Below are 18,868 nucleotides of genomic sequence, written 5' to 3'. Positions count from 1 at the left end.
CTCTGTCAATGAGCCACAGCCCCCGTCTAGAACCTAGTTACTGTTATTGTTTTAAAAAATATTTACTTATTTACTTGAGGAAGAGAGAGAAAAAAAGAGGGAAAAGGAGAGAATGGGTACACCAGGGCCTCTTGCCACGGAAAACGAACTCCAGATGCATGTGCCACTTGGTGCATCTGGCTTTATGTGGGTCTTAAGGAACACAGCTCAGTCTGTCAGGTTTTACAAGCTAGCACCTTTAACCACTGAGCCATTTCTCCAGCCCCATAACCTTGTTGTTATTGCTTGACCACGGGGCTATGCTTTCTGTTGTGAGGGATTGTGTATGTATGTGTGTTCATATCTATGGTCACGTGTTTACACATACATGCTGTGTACATGTGTGCATGTGGAAACCAGAAGTTGATATCAGTGTCTTCCTTAATCACTCTGGTAAAAGTGACATGTGATCTCAATTTTATGTAGGAGCAAACCTTTCCCATTTTAATTTGTATTTGGCTCAAAGATTAATGGGCTTTCATTTTTTTTCTTTATTTCTAAGAGTATAGTAAAGTTCTTTTGCTTTGGTGGAAAATGCTTTGAAAATGTTTGGAAACATTTGGAAAATTTTTTGAAAACTTATTTTTGAAAATATTAATTTGCTCTTTTAGATTTTATATGATTTGGTGTGGTTTTTGATAATTGTTTTTATATCTTATTTATATCTAGAAGGGCAAGAAACATAGGAATATCTCTGCTTCATTGTTCAGAATCAATTTTTTTTTTAAAGACCGGGTCTCAATGCAGCCCAGACTAGCCTTGAACTCTTTGTGTAGAAACGGATGCCCTTGAACTTCTGATCCTCCTGCCTCTACTTCCTGAGAGCTGTGAACAAGCATGTACCGCCACACCAGTTTACACAGGGCTTTAGTGAGTGCTAGGCCAGTGCTCTACCTGTTGAGCTACAGTGCCCCAGCCCTTGAGTACATATAGTCATACACAGTATGTGTGTTGCTTATGTGCCTGTGTGGATGCATGATCATATATGTGGCATGTTTGCATTTGTGACCGTTCACATATTGTGAGCGCATGTGTGTGCATTTATGTGAGGAGGGCAGAGGTTGACATTGGATGTCTTCCTCAATCACTTTCCATCTTGCTCACTGACACAGGGTCACCACTTGAGCCCAGAGCTTGCTGACTGAGCTGGTCAGGTTAGCCTGTTTGTCCAGAGGATCCCCCTTTCCAGTGCTGAGAGCTGGGATTACAGGTGGGCTGCCATGTTCACTTGGCATTTACGTGGGTGCTGGACACCTGAACTCGGGTCTGCACACTTGCAGCAAGCACTTTGAGCTGTCTCCCAGCCCCTTTGAATAGATCTGTTTTCTGGCATTGTTGAGCTTTTGCACTGCAGCCTCTGACCTGTAGGTGCAGAGGCTGGGTCGTTGTGTGGTGTAATGCCTTCCCTGCATGCTGCTTAGCTTCACAACCCAGCCATAGGCGTTTCAGGCAGCATCAAAATTGTAGGCGAGTGACCTCTGCGTAGTGAGTGGGTTGTGGATGTGACCTGTACGTGTGTGCTTGCACTGGAGTGGGTAGTTTTGCAGAGGTGATGGAATAAAGACACTTGTGGCAGATGTCATTTAGTCTTTGTCCAGACAGGACATGGTTAGTGTCATTCACTTAAGCTGCAGCTCCCCTGCCTATGGCAGTGTTTCTATAGCCCCTGGCTCCATTTATGAGCTCATTTGTTTTTCTGGCTCTTGTGAGAACCATGAAAGGTGACAGTACTATGCTGTAGTGGAATCCAGGCATGGTGGTGCACGCCTGTAAACCCAACACTAGGGAGGCTGAGGCAGGAGGATTTTGACAGTTTGCAGATAGCATGGGTGGCTTAGTGGGGGACCCTATGTTGAAATAAAAGGGATGAACAAGGTTTAGCTCAACGGTAGAGCATTTATCTAGCATGCATGTCTAATACATGTGCACACACATACACACGCACACAGGATGCTACAGTGGGGCTAGTGATGTGACAGTGTGTTCCTGCTTTTCCGCTAGATGACTTTACGGTTATGATCCAGCTAGAGCAGAAATGCATAAACAGTTCTTATGTTTCACGTAATCCATTTCCATCTCTACTTTCTGTATGTGCCGGAATGTTTAACAGAGATTACATTAGTGGACAAATCAAGAAGTTACTTGGCTTTATTATGAATTCGTCCCTGGGAATTCTTTGACTTTAATCTTTTTTTTTTTCTTTCTCCAGAACACTTCCTAATGAAATACCCCCATTCCAAGATGATATTCCTAAGGACAACCTCCCCTCTGTCTCAACATATCCCCAGTCTGCATCATACCCCAATTCAGATAGAGAGTGGTCCCCCAGCCCCAGGTAAGTTGCTTGTGTATAAGATGTCATATTTCCTTATCCCAGAAGGTTAGAAGTCAGCTATGGGAAGCATATCTTAAGAGAACAGTAAAATAGAAATTTAAAAAGATGAAAATAAATAGAACTATAACAGCTGAATTGTGGAGTAACAGTTACAGAGTGGATTTAAAAGTGGAAGGTGTGCTGGGCGTGGTGGCGCATACCTTTAGTCCCAGTACTTGGGAGGCAGAGGTCGGAGGATTGCCATGAGTTCGAGGCCACCCTGAGACTACATAGTGAATTCCAGGTCAGCCTGGACTAGAGTGAGACCCTACCTCAAAAAACAAGCAAACAAAAAAAGTGGAAGATGTGCTGATGTCAGATGCTCATCAATTGTCTGGAGCCATCTGCAGACATGTCACTGAGTTGTGTGGACGGTGTGGAAGGGCAGAAAGCTTGCTCAGTTACCTGACACCACTGGAAGCGGGAGAGGGCATCGTGTCAGAGCCAGTGTTCTTTCTTAGCTTCAGTGATGCCCAAGCAAGGACATTGATGCCGGGGCCCCTGACATCACTCAGGGCTGTCAGAGGAATATTCCATACACACTTAATCCTGATTACTGGTTTCAGAAATGCTCATTTCCCAGTTGTCCTGGAGTTCCATGTGAACTCAAGAGATGCATTGTGTGTGGCCTCCTTGAAGACTCCAGAGGCTTTGAGATCCATGAACCCTATAATACAGGGACTTTTTGGAATAGTTTTGCCAAGGACCAGGGAAAGAGGCTGCTTCTAAGTTTTGTGTTCTGCAAGGGATAAGGTCATCTTAGTTGTGATGACTCTAGGGTGATGAACACATTGCAGACTTTATAATGGTTTTGCCTTCTAAAAGGCCACAGAATTATAACTTCATGGCAGGTGGGGGCTGTTAACTTTCTCAAGATGCCAGCAGCTGTGGAAATCATGAAAAAGAGGCCCAGAAACATTGATGTAGATGCCAGTGGCATATGTGAGTTACTTTACCTGATGCTGTGATTGCTGGTGGTTGAGACAGGAAGTGGCTGAACCAGAAGACTCTGCCATAAAGCTGGTCTCATTAAGTACCTCTCCTGGTTCCACTTTGCTCTAGGTGATATAGAGAGTGAGACAGTGCAGTCAGAGTGTGGACTGAGGCTGCCAGATAGATGCTCCTGGATCTGGTCATGACTGAGAGGAAATATTGGTCTGTCAGGGTGAGCCTGTGGGCTGATGGCCAAGTCCTCATGTGGAGGAGTCCTCGCATGGAGGAGTCCTTGTGTGGAGGCTTGTCTGCTTCAGAGTAGGAATCTAATGTCTAGCTATATATATCATTTAAAATTTACTATAAATTAGAGTGAGACCTATCTCAAAAAACAAAACAAACAAGCAAAAAAAAATTACTATAGGTCTCTGCATAAAAGGAAGAAAAAGAGTTGATGATATCAAAATAGCAGAGACTAGTTGGAAAGAAGAGGGATTCAGTGGAGAGGGGATGAGGAAGGTGGGGAAAAGGAAGGTGGTGGGTTGGGATTATGATCATGGTATATTGTCTATATTTATGGAAGTTGTCAATAAAAAGTTAAAACAAAATAACAAACAAAAAAATACCCTAAACCATGTTTAAAAGGTTAAATGTAGGTGAAAATAATTTTAAAGGCCCATGTTTTTTTGACTCATTTCAACAAGATTTCACATCCTTGTTTTTATATTATGTCATTAAAAGCTTTTGCAGCCCATCTCAATGTTAATTGGCTACATTTCCACAAGTGACCAGAGGCTCACTATATAGGACAGTGTGTCTCTCAAGATGGCCCAGAAAATAGCACATGATATTTAAAACTCCCAATTAATGAGAAAAAAGCCCTGCATATTACTCCTAAGATTTTTGAAGGTACACTTTAGACACAGGGTATGTTCCTGTTATTTTCTAGTTTGCTTTCTGAATCTAGAATGACCTTGGTATCAGATTATGTACAGGTGGCCACTCTCAAATGGAATTACAAATTGGATAAGTAGATACATTTCCTCACTGAGAGTGATGTCTTTTCCCTAATGAGACAATTGACATCACAGAGGACCAGCTCTTAGGATCATGTCACTTGATAAAATGCTGACCTTCACCTAGAGACAGGTCTTGCCATGGGCACATGAATGCAATGGAAAGTGGAATCAGTCTTTTGGAAGCTTCCTGTCTTTGCAGTTCAGAACATTTGTGTTGATTTCTTAGTGACGCCAACCCTTTGCTGGCCGAAACCTAACTATTTTCATTTTTCTTAAAAATATTATTGCTAAGATTGCAGCCAAAGCACTGGTAAGAAATTTTGTTGAATTGACCTGTGATCCTTTTCTTTTTCTTTTTCTCTTTTTAATGTATATCACACGATGTGCCCAGCAGCCCGGTAAATTGTCAAAGGACTCCCCCACATGTTGAAGGTGCGGCTGAGGGAGTTCTTTCTAGCTCTTGCCCTCTACAGTCTTCCCACTTCCATGCTTCGGAAAGGTAGACCAGTTACTTTCCCCATTTGGCTGTCTTCAGTAAGGGGAGTGTTGCTCTAACTCCTCCTACAAGTCTAACCCAATGACTGTGAAGAAGCTTTCTATCAGTGATATGAACTGCTAAGTTTGACCTAACACTTAAAATCGATTGTACTCACTAACCAACTTACTTATGAAGGAAATACATAGAGATACCTATTTCTCATTTGTTTTTAAACATAAGTACATGATTGGACTTGTTTAAAATTCCTGAAATGGACTCCCTGGAAGTTAGGGTTCAACATACCTGCTGCCTAATTCTGTGGGGCTGCATTGAAAACCAGGATACTTGGAATCTGATCTTTTGTTTTCTGTGGTAGGTCATTTGACAAGTAAGTTTACAAGCTATTTTTTAGGATACTACTTTAGTATGAGTCAAGCCACTTAATATAAATATTTAAACATCCTATGAGGCTGTCTGCATAGTGGATTCAGACACTTGCCACAGAAGTTTAGAACAGAAATTAGAAGAATGGTATAGGTGGGATCTGAGGGCCACAGGCTTATATTTTCTTTTGCTGTAGTTGTCTGAGATCCCTCCCTCTTCCCCTCCTTCCCTCCCTCCCTCCCTCCCTCCCTCCCTCCCTCCCTCCCTCCCTCCCTCCCTCCCTCCCTCCCTCCCTCCGTCCTTTCCTCCCTCCTTCTCTCCCTTCCTTCCTCCCTTCCTTCCTTTCTCAAGGTAGAGTCTCATTCTAGCCCAGGATGACTTGGAATTCACTATGAAGTCTCAGGCTGGCCTTGAACTCAGCCATCCTCCTACCTCAGCCTCCTGAGTGCTGCGTTAAAGGCGTGCACACCTCGCCCGGTGGTGTCTGAGATATCTGGTCTCACCCCCTCAGTCCTGTCCACATTACGACTTACCTATTTTGTGGGCCAACGTGCTTTTTACTTTTAAGTGTCTTATTAGCAGCAAACGAGGCTAAAATTGACTTCTTCCTGGGGAATGTACCTTTTTTTTTTTCCCTTTTTCCTTGAGAATGTTTTCTTGTGGCCAAAGCTGGCCTGAAACTCCTGATCTTTTTGCCTCAGCTGCCTCAAGTGCTGGTGTACAGGTGTGTGTCACCACACCCGGCTCGTGACTTTCTTTTTGATAGAACCAAACCTCAGGGAGTGCTTCCTTCACAGACTGCATGAGTGGAAGAAGACCTTATAAGATAAGAGTTATAAACAGTTACTAATTTTACTCAATTGTGACTGGCAAAGGTACTGAAACATGTTTTAAGGCTAATAAAAATTAATAACTGCCTTATGAAAGTCAGTCAACAACCTCATAAGTTTCCTCCCTCCCTCCCTTCCTTCCTCCCCCCACCTTTCTTTGTTTTCAAGAGTGCTTGGTGGTAATTGTCTAGTGTTTGATATTGGAGCATTTTGGGATCCATCACAATCAGCATGGGGACCTCTTCTCCCCGGTTCATCCTGGGTCAGTGTGAATTTCCTCCCATCACTTGCAGAATGTGCATGTGCACTTGTGTGCAGTCTGTGCTGGTGGAGCTGCGATGGTGCAATGGACAGCTTTTGTTGAGGTGGTACATTCAGCGTGACAGTAGGGGCTTCCAACTTTTGACCTCCCTACAGGCCTCACTTTTCTGTCCTTGTGAGCTTACATTCCTTGGTGACTCCAAGGGTGACTCCATGCAACCCCCCCGGCTGTGGCTTTCCTGAAAGGGTCGGCCTGAGGGAGCTTGGGGCTGGGCTGTGTCCTGGGACCCGTGTTTAGCGCTCTCTTTCCACTAGCGCAGAGGTCAGCAAACCACAGCTGTGGCCTGCACTGCTCCACACAGAGCTCTGCTGGGGCCCTGCCTGCTCCCCTTTTGTGCTGCCGGAGTAGAACTGAGTGTTTCCACAGAGGCCATATGACCCAGCAGCCATTGTCACTGGGCCTCTTAGAAAACCTTTGCTGGGCCCTGCTCTGGAGTGAGCGCCCTCTCAACAGTGTCACTGAATTTAGTAGCACTGAGTAAAGCAGTTTGTTTACTCAAGAATACGAGACAAGCTATAAGTTGGTTTTTGTGTGGTGGAACAGCACAGAGGCCCCTTCTAAACACATGCTTTGGGGCCAAGGGGGAAGGGTGCATGACAAGACTAGGGTCAGGTTGCAGTGTGAGGCTCCAGGGCCCCTCACTGAGGCCCCAGCACTTGCTTTTCCCACTTGACTGGCATTGAATTTGTGGTTGTAGATGGGCAGCACCAACAGAGTGCATCTATGTAATGATCAAGCTAGAGGAGTGAGGGAGGCTGAGAGGCAGCCGGCAAGCTCTTTCCACTCAGATGTGTGGAGGGCCCATGTGTCGGCTTCTAGGTTGAAAAGTGTGTGTGTGTGTGTGTGTGTGTGTGTGTACTTTTCCCATTTTGGAAGCTCTTATGGTATGATACCCCAAGAGTGATGGCCAAGGAGGCTACTCGCTACAGAAAGATGAACTAGAACATGAGGGCTGCCTTGCGACGCACCTTAATTAGGACTGGTAGTGTGTGGGCACTCAGGGGAAGGATAGATGCATCCCAGCGGGAAATGAGGACCACACAGCCTGTAGACAGGTGGTGTCACTGAAGAGTCAGGGACAAGCTGGCCATATTGGAAGCTCTCAGATAGATGCAAATTATTTACCACTGTGAGCTCTCCTTGTACCATGAGGAAACGAGGTGTCTTCAGTTGGAATTGAAACCTGACTCAGATAAGTGAGCCCACCCGCAGCCATGGGAGATGGCTTCTCAGAATAGAAATGGTCTCTGAAGGATGTCGAGGACAATTGTGTTCTCCTATTTCCTGCTTTATGCAAAGTCAAGGAGCAGTTAAATGGCATTTCTTCCTAAGTCACTGCTGATGGGTGTTGTGTGAGCATCTAGATCCAAGTCGATTCTTGTGGCCAGTTAGTGTGGCTGGGTAGAAGTAGGATTTGGTTCGTAGCTCAGGAGCAGAATGCTGACAGCATGGAGGTGAGAACACCCTGCCAGCACTTAGAAGCTGCTCTGAGAGAATAATGTGGTGTGTTGGTACAAACAGCCTCAGCACTTTGGAGAGTTCTTTGCAAGTGTTCTTAGATGAGAGCTGATCAAAGGCCAACTTGGACACTCCTGTTGCATTATCAAATTGATTTGTGGAAATGTCAGCACAAGATGGAATGCCAGTGTAGGCTGGTAAGTATGTTAAATCTGGGATGTAAAGTCAGAGCTGGCCAGGACATCCTGAGTACTGACATGCTTGATGTGGGAAAGGTGAGCTCACGATGAGATGTAAAAAGACAGTGGTTTGAACCCAAGGACATATGCTTGTTTGATGCCCATTGGGTCATGATCCTGCTAACAATGAGGGGCCTGTCTTTGTATCTTCTTCATATATATGTATTTTTTTTTACCTTTTCTTTCTTTCTTTTTTTTTCAAGGTAGGGTTTTGCTCTGGAATTCACTATGTACCCCAGGGTGGCATTGAACTTGTGGCAGTCCTCCTACCTCTGCTGGGATTAAAGGCTTGAGCCACCATGCCCCCTATTTTTTACCTTTTCTAGCTTTTTGTAATCTTGTGTCCCTCTTGAATTTGGCTGCCCTGGCATTGATGTGACTCGCATCGCCCTCTGGTGGTTGCAGGAGGTATTGTCAGGAGGCCTTACTCAAAGGGAATGGCAGTTGAGTGTCCTTTCTGGGTTACTGGTACCATGGGGTCTAGGCCCAGAACAATAATGATTTTTTTTTTCTCACTTACATTATGGCCTTATGTTTTCTCAAGTCCTTCAGGCTCCCGACCATCGACACCAAAAAGTGACTCAGAGTTGGTCAGCAAATCCACGGACAGGGTGGGGCAGAAGAATAACATGGAGATGCTGTGGCTTTGGGGTGAATTGCCACAGGCTGCGAAGGTAAGCCTCCCCCAAGCTCTCTGCTGTGCACTGAAGATCTCTCCGTTAGCTCAAGTTACATGGGATTAGTATCCCATTATTACAAAGGGATTTGCTGCCTGAAGTGCTAAGTAGTGTAAATGTGTTCAAGACCAGCTTTGAAGTTGTGTGTATTCTTGCTGTGGTTAGATATTTTGAACATGTAAGCCTCTTTTCCGGATCTATACTTTATATCACTAGTAAATACAAAGTAAATTTAAAAAATGCAATTTATACACAAACTGTGGTATCTGGACGCCTCCTAGTCTTACTTCTGGGAGGTCAGCTGTGACGAGGTGTCACACAGACTGGTGTGGAAGCTGAGGCCATTGGAAGAAAAGCTGAGTGAGCTGTAAGAGTCACTGGTCCTTGGGGGAGAGATTGTACAGGAGGTCATTAGAGGCAGGGAAAGGCTATAGAGCAGAAATCTGGCCCCTTACTGTTACTGATCACTTTGGCTCTTCGCCCCCAAAGAATGAACACCACCTTGTCCTATAGTGGCAGAGATTACTTTGTGGGGTTCGTTCCTGTCGTTGTGCGAGGTTGGCATCTGCTTATTCTCATTCTGTGAATGATCCCAGAGTGGAGTGGCCGAGCCAGTTAATTGCTTGCTGTGCACACAGGAAATCCTGAGTTTGATCCCTGGAACCCATATACAAAAGCCGTGTGTTGGGATGTGAATTTGCAAACCCAGCTCTGGGGAGGTGGAAGCGGCAGATCCCTGGCGCTTACTGGCCAGACAGTCAGGCCTAGTTGGTGGGCTGCAGGCCAATGAGACATCCAGCCTCAAAAATGATTGATAGTGTTCTGAGGAACAATATCAAAGTTATCCTCTATCCTCTCTGTACAATCTCACACACATGCATACACACACACACACACACACACACACACACACACACACATTAAAAAAAAAAATCCCAAAAAACAGCAACAAAAAATCCCATGCCTATTACTTCATGATCTTACAACAGCTGTCATGACCTTCACAAGACCTCCACAATATTGAGCTTATAATTTCAATACAAATGCTGGAGATGGGCAAAAAGAAAGTTATCAAAAATAGAAGAGGGAGAGGAATAGTTGGAAAAAAGGAGTTAAGTGGAAGCGAGGAGATGGGGGAACAAAAGAAGGCATTGGAAGGGCATTATGATTAAGTTACATTATGTTCAAATATGAAAATTGTCAAATTTGGAAGGAAAAAATGGAATTTGAACACACAGTAGAAACAGAAACACTGTTCTGTCAATGGATGTTGGGGCTTTTGCCCTTGTGGCCTATTGGTGACCTCGCTCTCTCTTTCCCTTTCTCCTTCCCTCCTCCCTCCCATTCCCCCATTTGGCTGCTGCTGTTTTGTATGGAAGCTCATGTTCTATGGGACTCATGTTTTTTTTTGCCGGGTAGGGCAGGCATGAGAATAACTGAATGATACTGAGGTTCAACATCTGCCTTGAGCTGTCACTTGGATTAATTCACCTTTGCTGTTTGCTTGGCTTTTGACCTTGTCACCCAATCTCTCTCTGTCTCTCCTTTGGTCTAGTCATCGCCACACAAGATGAAAGAGTCCAGCCCCTTGTGCAGCAGGAAGATTTGTGACACAACTCACTTTCAGACCATTCACAGTGAATCTTCAGACACATTTAGTGACCAGTCACCAACGCTGGCCAGGGGGCCGCTCATGGACCAAAACAAGCTTCAGGCAGACATGCAGTTTGTGACCGAAGAAGACCTGGAGGCCTTAGGAGCGGCAGCCCCACCTTCACCTATGGCTGAAGAACTCAAGCCTCCTACCACCAGTACCACACAGGTGGCAAGCAAAACAGACTCGCCTTCAAGGAAGAAAGGTGTGAAATGGAGCCTTAGTCTCTTCTTGGAAACACTTTGCATGGACCAGACACATGCCTGTTCTTTCCATAGTTCAAAATAAATCACGGAAGAGATGGATCCATGACACCTTCCAAGTTTAATTTGTACTCTTGCTGAATGCAAAGTTAGAGTATCCCTTGTCCTAAATGTGGAGGCCTAGAAATGTTTCAGGCTTAAAAACAATAATTGCATAGACATAGAATGCTTGAGCATTTCTGACCTAAGAGTCTGAAACCAGAAATGCAACCTTGACTATAGATGTGTAGGGGAAAATCCCTTTGGGATTTAGCCAACTGTCATCAGTGGTGGTGATGTGAGGCTCCATCCTGCTAAGCCAATGAGCTCTTTGCAGCACTCTGGATTTTTATGAACCAGCCACAGAATTCTTAGCCAGAAAGGAGAAGTCTTTTGTCATTGGTAAACAGGGGCCAACAGCACAGCACTTAGGGTGCTGTGCCCTGGAAGACTCAAGAAAGGGCTGATCAGTCACTATTGGTAGTTACAGGAATTATGGGATTAGCTTCTTTGTTGAGAGCTTAGAACCTGTCAGGCCCTTTACCTAGCAGGGAGTGCTGGAGTGTGTTCCCAGGCCCTGGCAGATGGCACCGTATCCTTCCCTGCGTGTGTGCTCCTGGGCTGGTTCTATACCAGGAAGCGGATCTGCACGTGGTGCTCTGGCGCTGGTCCCGGAGATGCACTTCTTGAGAGGTGGTTTCTGCGGTAGCGCTTCTCTGACTGGCTCCATTCGCTCTTTCAGATAAACGGAGTCGACACCTCGGAGCTGATGGCGTTTATCTGGATGACCTTACAGACATGGATCCTGAAGTGGCAGCCCTGTACTTCCCCAAAAAGTAAAAGTGGTTTTCTTTTCTCAAACCATTGTTTTCCTCTCTCTTCCTCTTTTTTTTTTAACTTTAACTTTTGTTTATTTCCAAATGTGTGTGCATGGGCACACTAAGGCCTCTTGCCAGTGCGAACCAGCATCAGATGCTTGTGTCACTTTTTGAGTGCAGCTTACTTGAACGGCTGGAGAACTAAACCCAGGTCTTCAGTCTTTGGAAGCAAATGCCTTTAATTTCTGAGCCATCCTCTCAGCCTGCTTGCCTTCCTTCTTCTGTCTTCCCTCCCTCCCTCTTTTTAATTTGTTTTCTTCTTTTCTCTTTCTCCCTTCCCTTCCCTCTCTTTCCTGATCCTCTTTTTTCTTCTTTTTCTTCCGTCCCTTTCCTCTTCCCTCTTTTCTCACTGTTCCCTCTTTCCTTTCGCAGGATCTCACTCTGTAAGCCTAGGCTTGTCTGGGATTTACTGTATGGCCCAGCCTCACCTCAAATTTGTGACGGTCCTCTTGCCTCAGACTCCTGAGGGCTAGGATTAGAGGCACGTTTCATCATGCCTGCTGAGTCTAGTTTTCCCTGATTGATAAGGAAATAAAGAAGCAAGGGCAGCGGAGGGCCGCATTTAAGCCAGGCATGGCCTTGGCTGGTGAGGCGACTTGCGTGTTGGCTTGTGTTCTGAGGCAGGTCATTAGTCCTGTCTGTTTCTGTCCTGGTGCTTTGCTGGTAGACAGTGCTCCTCTGAGGGGTGAAAATTTGCTAGAGGGTCACTGGTGTCTACAGCAGGACCTGAGGGAAGGAGAATGCTCAGAACAACGTCTGTTTTCCTCCTTCCAGTGGAGATCCTTCGGGGCTCCCCAAACATGTCAGTGACAATGGGGTCCGATCTGCCAACCAGTCCCCGCAGTCCGTGGGCAGTTCTGGCATCGACAGCGGCGTGGAGAGCACCTCTGATGGCTTGAGGGACCTGCCGTCCATAGCCATCTCACTCTGTGGCGGCCTCAACGACCACAGGGAGATCACCAAAGGTACTGGGTAGTGGCGACAGCACACTCCAGTGGCTGATGGTCAGAGAAGGCTCAAGCACCTAGGTTGCCATTCTCTTGCTTGTGGTTAATAATAGCATAGATAACTTGCTGTCCTCAGCCCCACATAATTCTGTCACTGCCTCAGGCTGGGCATCAGCACTGGGGCTACATGTCCTATCCCCCACATTTCCCACAGCATTGACATTTGATCAACCTCTTGCTTTGGGCAAGACACTGATCTCCATTCATGTCCATCTTTAGGATCCTTCAGAAAGTGGGCAGAGTGCTTATGCCCATGCTGCATGGGAGGGAGCTGAAACTTGGGGAGTTCCAAGTGTAACTTGTTTCAGGTCATGCCAACAAAAGTGACCGAAGCTGCTGTCACCTGGTGTCCTGGCCTGGCATAGCCATTGCTGTGCCTCAGCAGATGTGCATGCGTGTGCCTCCCTGTATGCACGTGGCTGTCCTGGATAAGGGCACCCTGCACCACACTCCCAACATGGCCCCAGCTTCCTTCATTTCTGCTCAGATACGATCCCCCAAACAAGCCTCAGCCCCCTTCTTTCCAACTGCATTTTGTAGGATTGTCTGCATGATTACAGTTCCCAAAAACTCTCAAAAAGGTACTTGGGAATGATCACACTAAAAATAGGTCTTTTCATCTCATCACATACTTCAAGGCTCAGGGACCACTGTGAAAGATGTGGTGAAAAGAATATAAGAGCAAAGGAAGAGGAGGAGTGCTTACATTACTGTCTTCCAGGCACAGTGGCTGGTGTCACCTGAACAAGACCCACATAATGGGAGGGGAAAATGATGACATCAAAATAGAACAGAGACTAGATGAGAAGAAAAAGGGATTCAGTGGAGGGTAGGGCATAGTGGGGAGGGATAGAGAGGGTGGTGGGAGGAGATTATGATCATGGTATATGGAGGTTGTCAATAAAAAGTTAAAAAATAGGCCTTGTAAAACCAAATTTCCTCTTTATCATTCTTTTATTTCCTACAATTGCTGCCACAGATGCATTTTTAGAACAAACCGTGTCATATCAACAGTTTGTTGACAACCCTGCTATCATCGATGACCCCAATCTTGTGGTTAAGATTGGAAATAAGTAAGTACCCATGACAGTCCCATTGGCAGTAGCATGATACTACTTCTGTTCTTTTCTTGAAATGTTTTTTCAAATATAGATACTTAGACATCAAGTCTTAGAGTCATGTTGAACAAAGTCTTTGTTAGACTTTGTTATTGTTCTTCATTATTGGCGAAATTCTGTGTTGCTTATAATTAGTTGCTTTCTAGTTACTGGGACAAAATACTTGTCCAGGGCACACTGTGGCACTCCCTGTTCTCTGGCAAGTGGCGTGTCTGGCTGTTCATTCTACTGCCGTGGCTACTGCTGCCTTCTTTGTTTTTTTGTTAATTTTTTTTATTAATTAGTTTTGTATTCAGCAAATACAGTCAGTTTGGTACCATTATTAGGCTCATCTGTGACCTACCCCCTCCCCTGGGCCCCTCCTTGTTGATGTAAATGGGTCGTGTATTGTGGAGTTAGCCCACATTTATGGGTAAGATAAATGTCTCTGCAAATCATGACCCAACATGTGACTCTAACATTCTTTCTGCCCCCCTTCCGGAAAATTTCCCTGAGCCATGTTGGGTTCATTTTTGGTCTGCTTCAGTGATGAGGTGTTGGGGGCCTCTGGGGCTCTGGTTCTCTGATTTGGTAAGAGTTGATTTTTCTCTGTGTTGATCTCCTTCCCCCTTTTGCTGGTATCCGGTTCACCAGGAAAACAGCACCCTTGCTTGTTTCGCCAATTTTTCTTAGTTTCAGCCGGGGCCCTTTTGAGGTATGATGGGGTGGCTCTCTCCTTAGGATCTGCATCTATCTGAAAAAGAGAAGCAGAATCTCCAATGGAGAGTAAGTTAGCACCAGGACATATGAGATAACCCTAACTTTTTTTTTATAGAGAATTTAATAGGCATAGGCCTTCTTGTAGCCCATGATTGATGGTAGCTTGATAACGGAGAGTGGGCTTATGTTTGGATATGGTTCTGACTTGTTTCCCAGCTCTAGCTATGGGTCCCGTACCACTGAGGGGATGACTTAGCCAAATCAAGAGCAGTTGGTACCCCACTATGGCTGTGTGCCACTATTGCACTATTGTGTGGGCATCACAACAGGTTATTTGCTGCTCAGTAGGTTAGACCATGAGTTGCTTGGACAGGTATTGGTCATTTTCCTCCAGTCACCCATGTAGCACCTTTTGGCACTAGATGCACTGACTCTCTGTGGACTGACTCTATTCCAGCTTCCTACTGCTACCTTCTGATGGTGGCTGTGGGTTAGCAGGAGGAAGGGAGCCATTGCATGGGTGAGGTTGACAGGAGAGGCTGGGGAGGGAGCCAACTGTATTTGGTTTCTTTCTTTCTTTTTTTTTTAAAGGACTGGGCATGGTGGCACACATCTTTTTTTAAATTTTTATTTATTTATTTATTTGAGAGCGACAGACACAGAGAGAAAGAGAGAGAGAGAGAGAATGGGCGCGCCAGGGCTTCCAGCCTCTGCAAACGAACTCCAGATGCGTGCACCCCCTCGTGCATCTGGCTAACGTGGGACCTGGGGAACCGAGCCTCGAACCGGGGTCCTTAGGCTTCACAGGCAAGCGCTTAACCGCTAAGCCATCTCTCCAGCCCTATATTTGGTTTCTTAAGGAGCTCACTGGGGTTTCCAAATTTTCCATGAGACTATATTAGACTTTAGAGCCTGCATGACATCCGAACCTTGCTCTTCTAACATCTGTTTTTTTGTTTTATCAGATATTACAATTGGACAACAGCGGCACCTCTACTTCTGGCCATGCAGGCCTTCCAGAAACCTTTGCCAAAGGTGAGCTTTAACATGAAAAAGAAAAGAGGGCACCAGAGATGGTGGCTCTGTTAATTGGTGCCTTGGAAGTTAACTTTTACTTTAGAAAGCACAGAGTTAATACTGCACTGTACTCTGAGGTTCATGAGTATGCGCATCATGAGTTTCAGACAAGATTGGGCGTGCTCGGTATGGTGTGGCTATAGACACATCATGAATTTCAAGTCTTGCTCTCTTGCACCTTGAACTTACTTCCCTTCCTCCTTACCAAGGAAAGCCTCGTGAAATGTGACATTGCAGACCCATGATCCCATTCCAGCACCTTCTATGCTAGGATTAGATGAGTGCCAGGATGTCAGAACCAAGTGAGGTCAAGGTTGTCCAAGGGTGACAGGCAGCAGGTCGGGTATAGGCTGGCAAGGCATCTGGTCCCAGGACTAGCATTGTCTGGCCCGGCTCAGCCAAGAAGCCAACCCCTTGTCTGGATCCTCTTGGGCAGGAGCGAGGAAAGTGCCTGGGCAGCTTGTAGCTACCATGTGAGAGGAAGGGAGTGACTGAGGAGGAGATAAGGGGCAGTCCCCCGCTGCCAGCCCGCAGTGTGTTCACCCCCACCCCAGCAACTCACCAGGCACTCGGCCTCCGACGGTGGATTTTTTCAGAGTTGTTCTTCCTACTAGATTATATGCATGTCCTTTTTACTGAAGTGACCCTGTCTTAGACTTGCTTGTGTTCTTTGTATAGTGAGCACATGCTTGGTGCTTTGAGGTTCTTGCAGTCTGTCAGGTAGTTCCAATTTCCGAGGTGCTTGGGTGTCAAAGTCAACTTTGTGGGTGTGTGTTGTTGACTCCTTTGAGGTTGTGTACACTGTGGTCTGAGGGTGGGGGCCTCATCTTTGGTAGCACGTTTCTGTGGTTATTTGTAGACAGAGTGGAGGGGTGCTGTGCAGAGTGGTTCTTCCTGGTGTCTATGGCCTGGGATACAGTTTTGAAGGTAGGTTCTTGGGCTTACAAAGTAATAGAGTAAGAAGACCAGTGCAATAGAAACTTAAGGAATATAGTTTATAAAAAAGGAGATTCACATGGCTGTAAAGCTTAACTTGCTCCCTGAGATCTGCACATTAAAAGCAGGTTTAGCTAGGAGTTTCGAGGCTCCATTGTGTTTCTCTAATTATAGGAATTATTTTTACATGTAGAACTTGTCACTTTTTTTTCCCCCCCTATGGCTGCTGGGTTGTGTGTCACATTAAAATGGCCTTGCTTCTTCATTTACAAAACTTGTTGGAAATGCTCTATATTTTCTTCTAGTACTTTTTTCAAACTTTAAATATTTGACCCATCCATATTTTATCAGAGAGTAATGAGGAAGACTTTGGGAGTCATATTAATTTTTTCTCTAGCTGGTTATTGAATCAGGAGACTTTGGGTTATGGAAAATATAATAAATGCCCCAAATACTATGAACTTGGTATCTCACATGATAAGACTCTTTGAGGTTGGTGGGCTTGATTTTTTTTCACGGATTTTCATTTATGGTTCCAAGACAATTGCTTTAAACTTCATTTTCTTAGATATTGACATCCAAAGTAGGAAGGGCGAGGGACAGGTTCCTCATGTTTCATAGCCAAAATTTGGTAAGTTCAAAACTGAGTTTTGGTAGAATGATGAATGGCACAGACCAGTTGGGGAGTAGTTTCTAGAATGGAGCCCACCTCCTCTGAACCTGTGCAGCCTGGTACTTGAGCTGAGGTTTGCATCTCTTGCCAGGAAATGGAAGCAGGGAGGCAGGTGGGCAATCCACAGGCTTGGAACCTGCTTTTGCTGCCCAGGAGGAAGACAACACTCATTTATTTAATTTTTCTATGAATTTCAGCTTATTTCTAAATCTGAATTTTAGGTTTCCTGTTCTTATGATGTATTTATTCATGAGCCAACATTATGTTCACTTAATTCCTGTAGCTTTCAAATATATTTTAACACCCTACAAGGCTGGTGTCTACTTATTATACTCCTGTTTGAGAATTTTCTTGCTCTTTTTGTTTGTTGATTTTGCTAAAAGAACTTTAGAGTTAGTCAGCATAATAATCCTAAGTTTTTTTTCTTTTTTAAATTGGGGGTTATATTGTGGGCAGGGGAGTAGGGTAAAGGATGTCTTTATATGTCCTATTCATGGACATTGTATACACAGCTCTCATTTAACTGTAGTCAGGCTTCCTTTTGTGTCAGGTAAGGCAAACAGTCTTATGCTAAATATGTGAGTTATGTATCTGTCTGCTTACCTGTATCCTGTGAGGTTAAAGGATCTCAACCTTTCCCTACTGACTACTCAGAGAGTTCTGTAAACTGAGGAAGGGAAATTAGGTAACAGTTGTGTGGGTCTTGGGATTAGCTTTAAGACAGATACTCTTGTTTGGAAATAATTTATAAAGTTACCAATTTATATTTAATCTCCCCTGTCATACTTTCATGTGCTCAGGTTATCATTATGAATTTTCTTTTTTGACACTTGATTTTAAATCAATCTGTTAAAACTTAAGTTAGTTAAAATTTGGAAATTTACATTTATTAAAAAGGTCTTTGTATTTTACCTTTTGTTTAAAACTGTTTGATCTTATGCTGTAGTAATCATTTCTCACGTTTTATTTTATGATCACCATATTGAGGTTAACAGTGTCTTAATCAGTTAGCCACTTTAATTTGCACACTTCTGGTCTACTAATCACTAATGGTTTTTAATGCTTTCTTTTTCTGTTGTTGTTGTGTTGTATTTTGTTTGTTGTTTGTTTATTCTTTTCCCATCTTCTTAAGTCTTCATGCTTAAGTTACCTTAATGTAATTTTGGACACCATTAGGTTTTGCTTCTATAAAATTTTTAATTCACAAACAGTATGTTATGTTTCCTCTGATTTTGGTTTGTTTGTATTTTTTGTTTGATTTTTCTTTGATTTGCATGTGTGTTTCTTTTGGTTGGAATGTGCTAAGTTGACCTTTTTTGGTTCCATTATTTATGTTACCATCCATTTAAAACAGGCCACTGTGGACTCTATCATGAGAGATAAGATGCCCAGAAAGGGAGGAAGATGGTGGTTTTCCTGGAGGGGAAGAAACACCACAATCAAGGAGGTAAGTGCTGGGTACGGAGCTGTGCTTCCACTTGGCGTGTTTTGGTTTTGTGTAGTGAAGTTTGTTTCCATCCACTTCCATGAGGGAAATGAGCACGCCCCACAGTCCTGTTTCCATGAGCCAGGCCTGCAGTGCAGGAGCTGTTCCTGATGCGAGCAAGGTGAGAAGAAGGGACAGTGGCGAGCAGAGTGGGTCAGGACCTGGCTGCCTCCTGTGAGTTTGATGATCAAGGTCAGGTTGGCTTTCCCTCTGTGAGATTTTATCTTTTGTTTTAAGTGTGTGTGTGTGTGTGTGTGTGTGTGTGTGTGTGTGTGTGTATGTTCATATGTGTGAGTACACATGCTGCCATGGTGTGCACGTGGAGGTCGGAGGGCCACTTCGGGT

At 44.7% G+C, this 18,868-nt stretch overlaps 1 protein-coding gene across 8 annotated transcripts in view; it reads left to right on the top strand.

Moving 5' to 3' along the window:
• Lpin1 (lipin 1) overlaps positions 1 to 18,868 on the top strand; it is a 68,242-nt gene that overhangs the window by 17,123 nt on the left and 32,251 nt on the right. For 3 of the 8 annotated variants that reach the window (XM_045149464.1, XM_045149465.1, XM_045149470.1), the window contains 10 exons: positions 2,249 to 2,374; positions 4,757 to 4,864; positions 8,621 to 8,750; positions 10,309 to 10,612; positions 11,392 to 11,485; positions 12,302 to 12,492; positions 13,514 to 13,607; positions 15,317 to 15,386; positions 18,170 to 18,247; positions 18,392 to 18,484. In XM_045149464.1, the coding sequence (XP_045005399.1) occupies positions 2,249 to 2,374; positions 4,757 to 4,864; positions 8,621 to 8,750; positions 10,309 to 10,612; positions 11,392 to 11,485; positions 12,302 to 12,492; positions 13,514 to 13,607; positions 15,317 to 15,386; positions 18,170 to 18,247; positions 18,392 to 18,484 (1,288 nt within the window). The remainder of the gene's footprint in view (positions 1 to 2,248; positions 2,375 to 4,756; positions 4,865 to 8,620; positions 8,751 to 10,308; positions 10,613 to 11,391; positions 11,486 to 12,301; positions 12,493 to 13,513; positions 13,608 to 15,316; positions 15,387 to 18,169; positions 18,248 to 18,391; positions 18,485 to 18,868) is intronic. The other 5 variants (XM_045149466.1, XM_045149469.1, XM_045149468.1 and 2 more) reach the window with 5 other exon arrangements.

Source organism: Jaculus jaculus, chromosome 5, assembly GCF_020740685.1.
Source record: "Jaculus jaculus isolate mJacJac1 chromosome 5, mJacJac1.mat.Y.cur, whole genome shotgun sequence".
Lineage (NCBI taxonomy): Eukaryota > Metazoa > Chordata > Mammalia > Rodentia > Dipodidae > Jaculus > Jaculus jaculus.
Note: the sequence above shows the minus strand (reverse complement) of the source record. Positions and strands in the feature narration are given on the sequence as shown.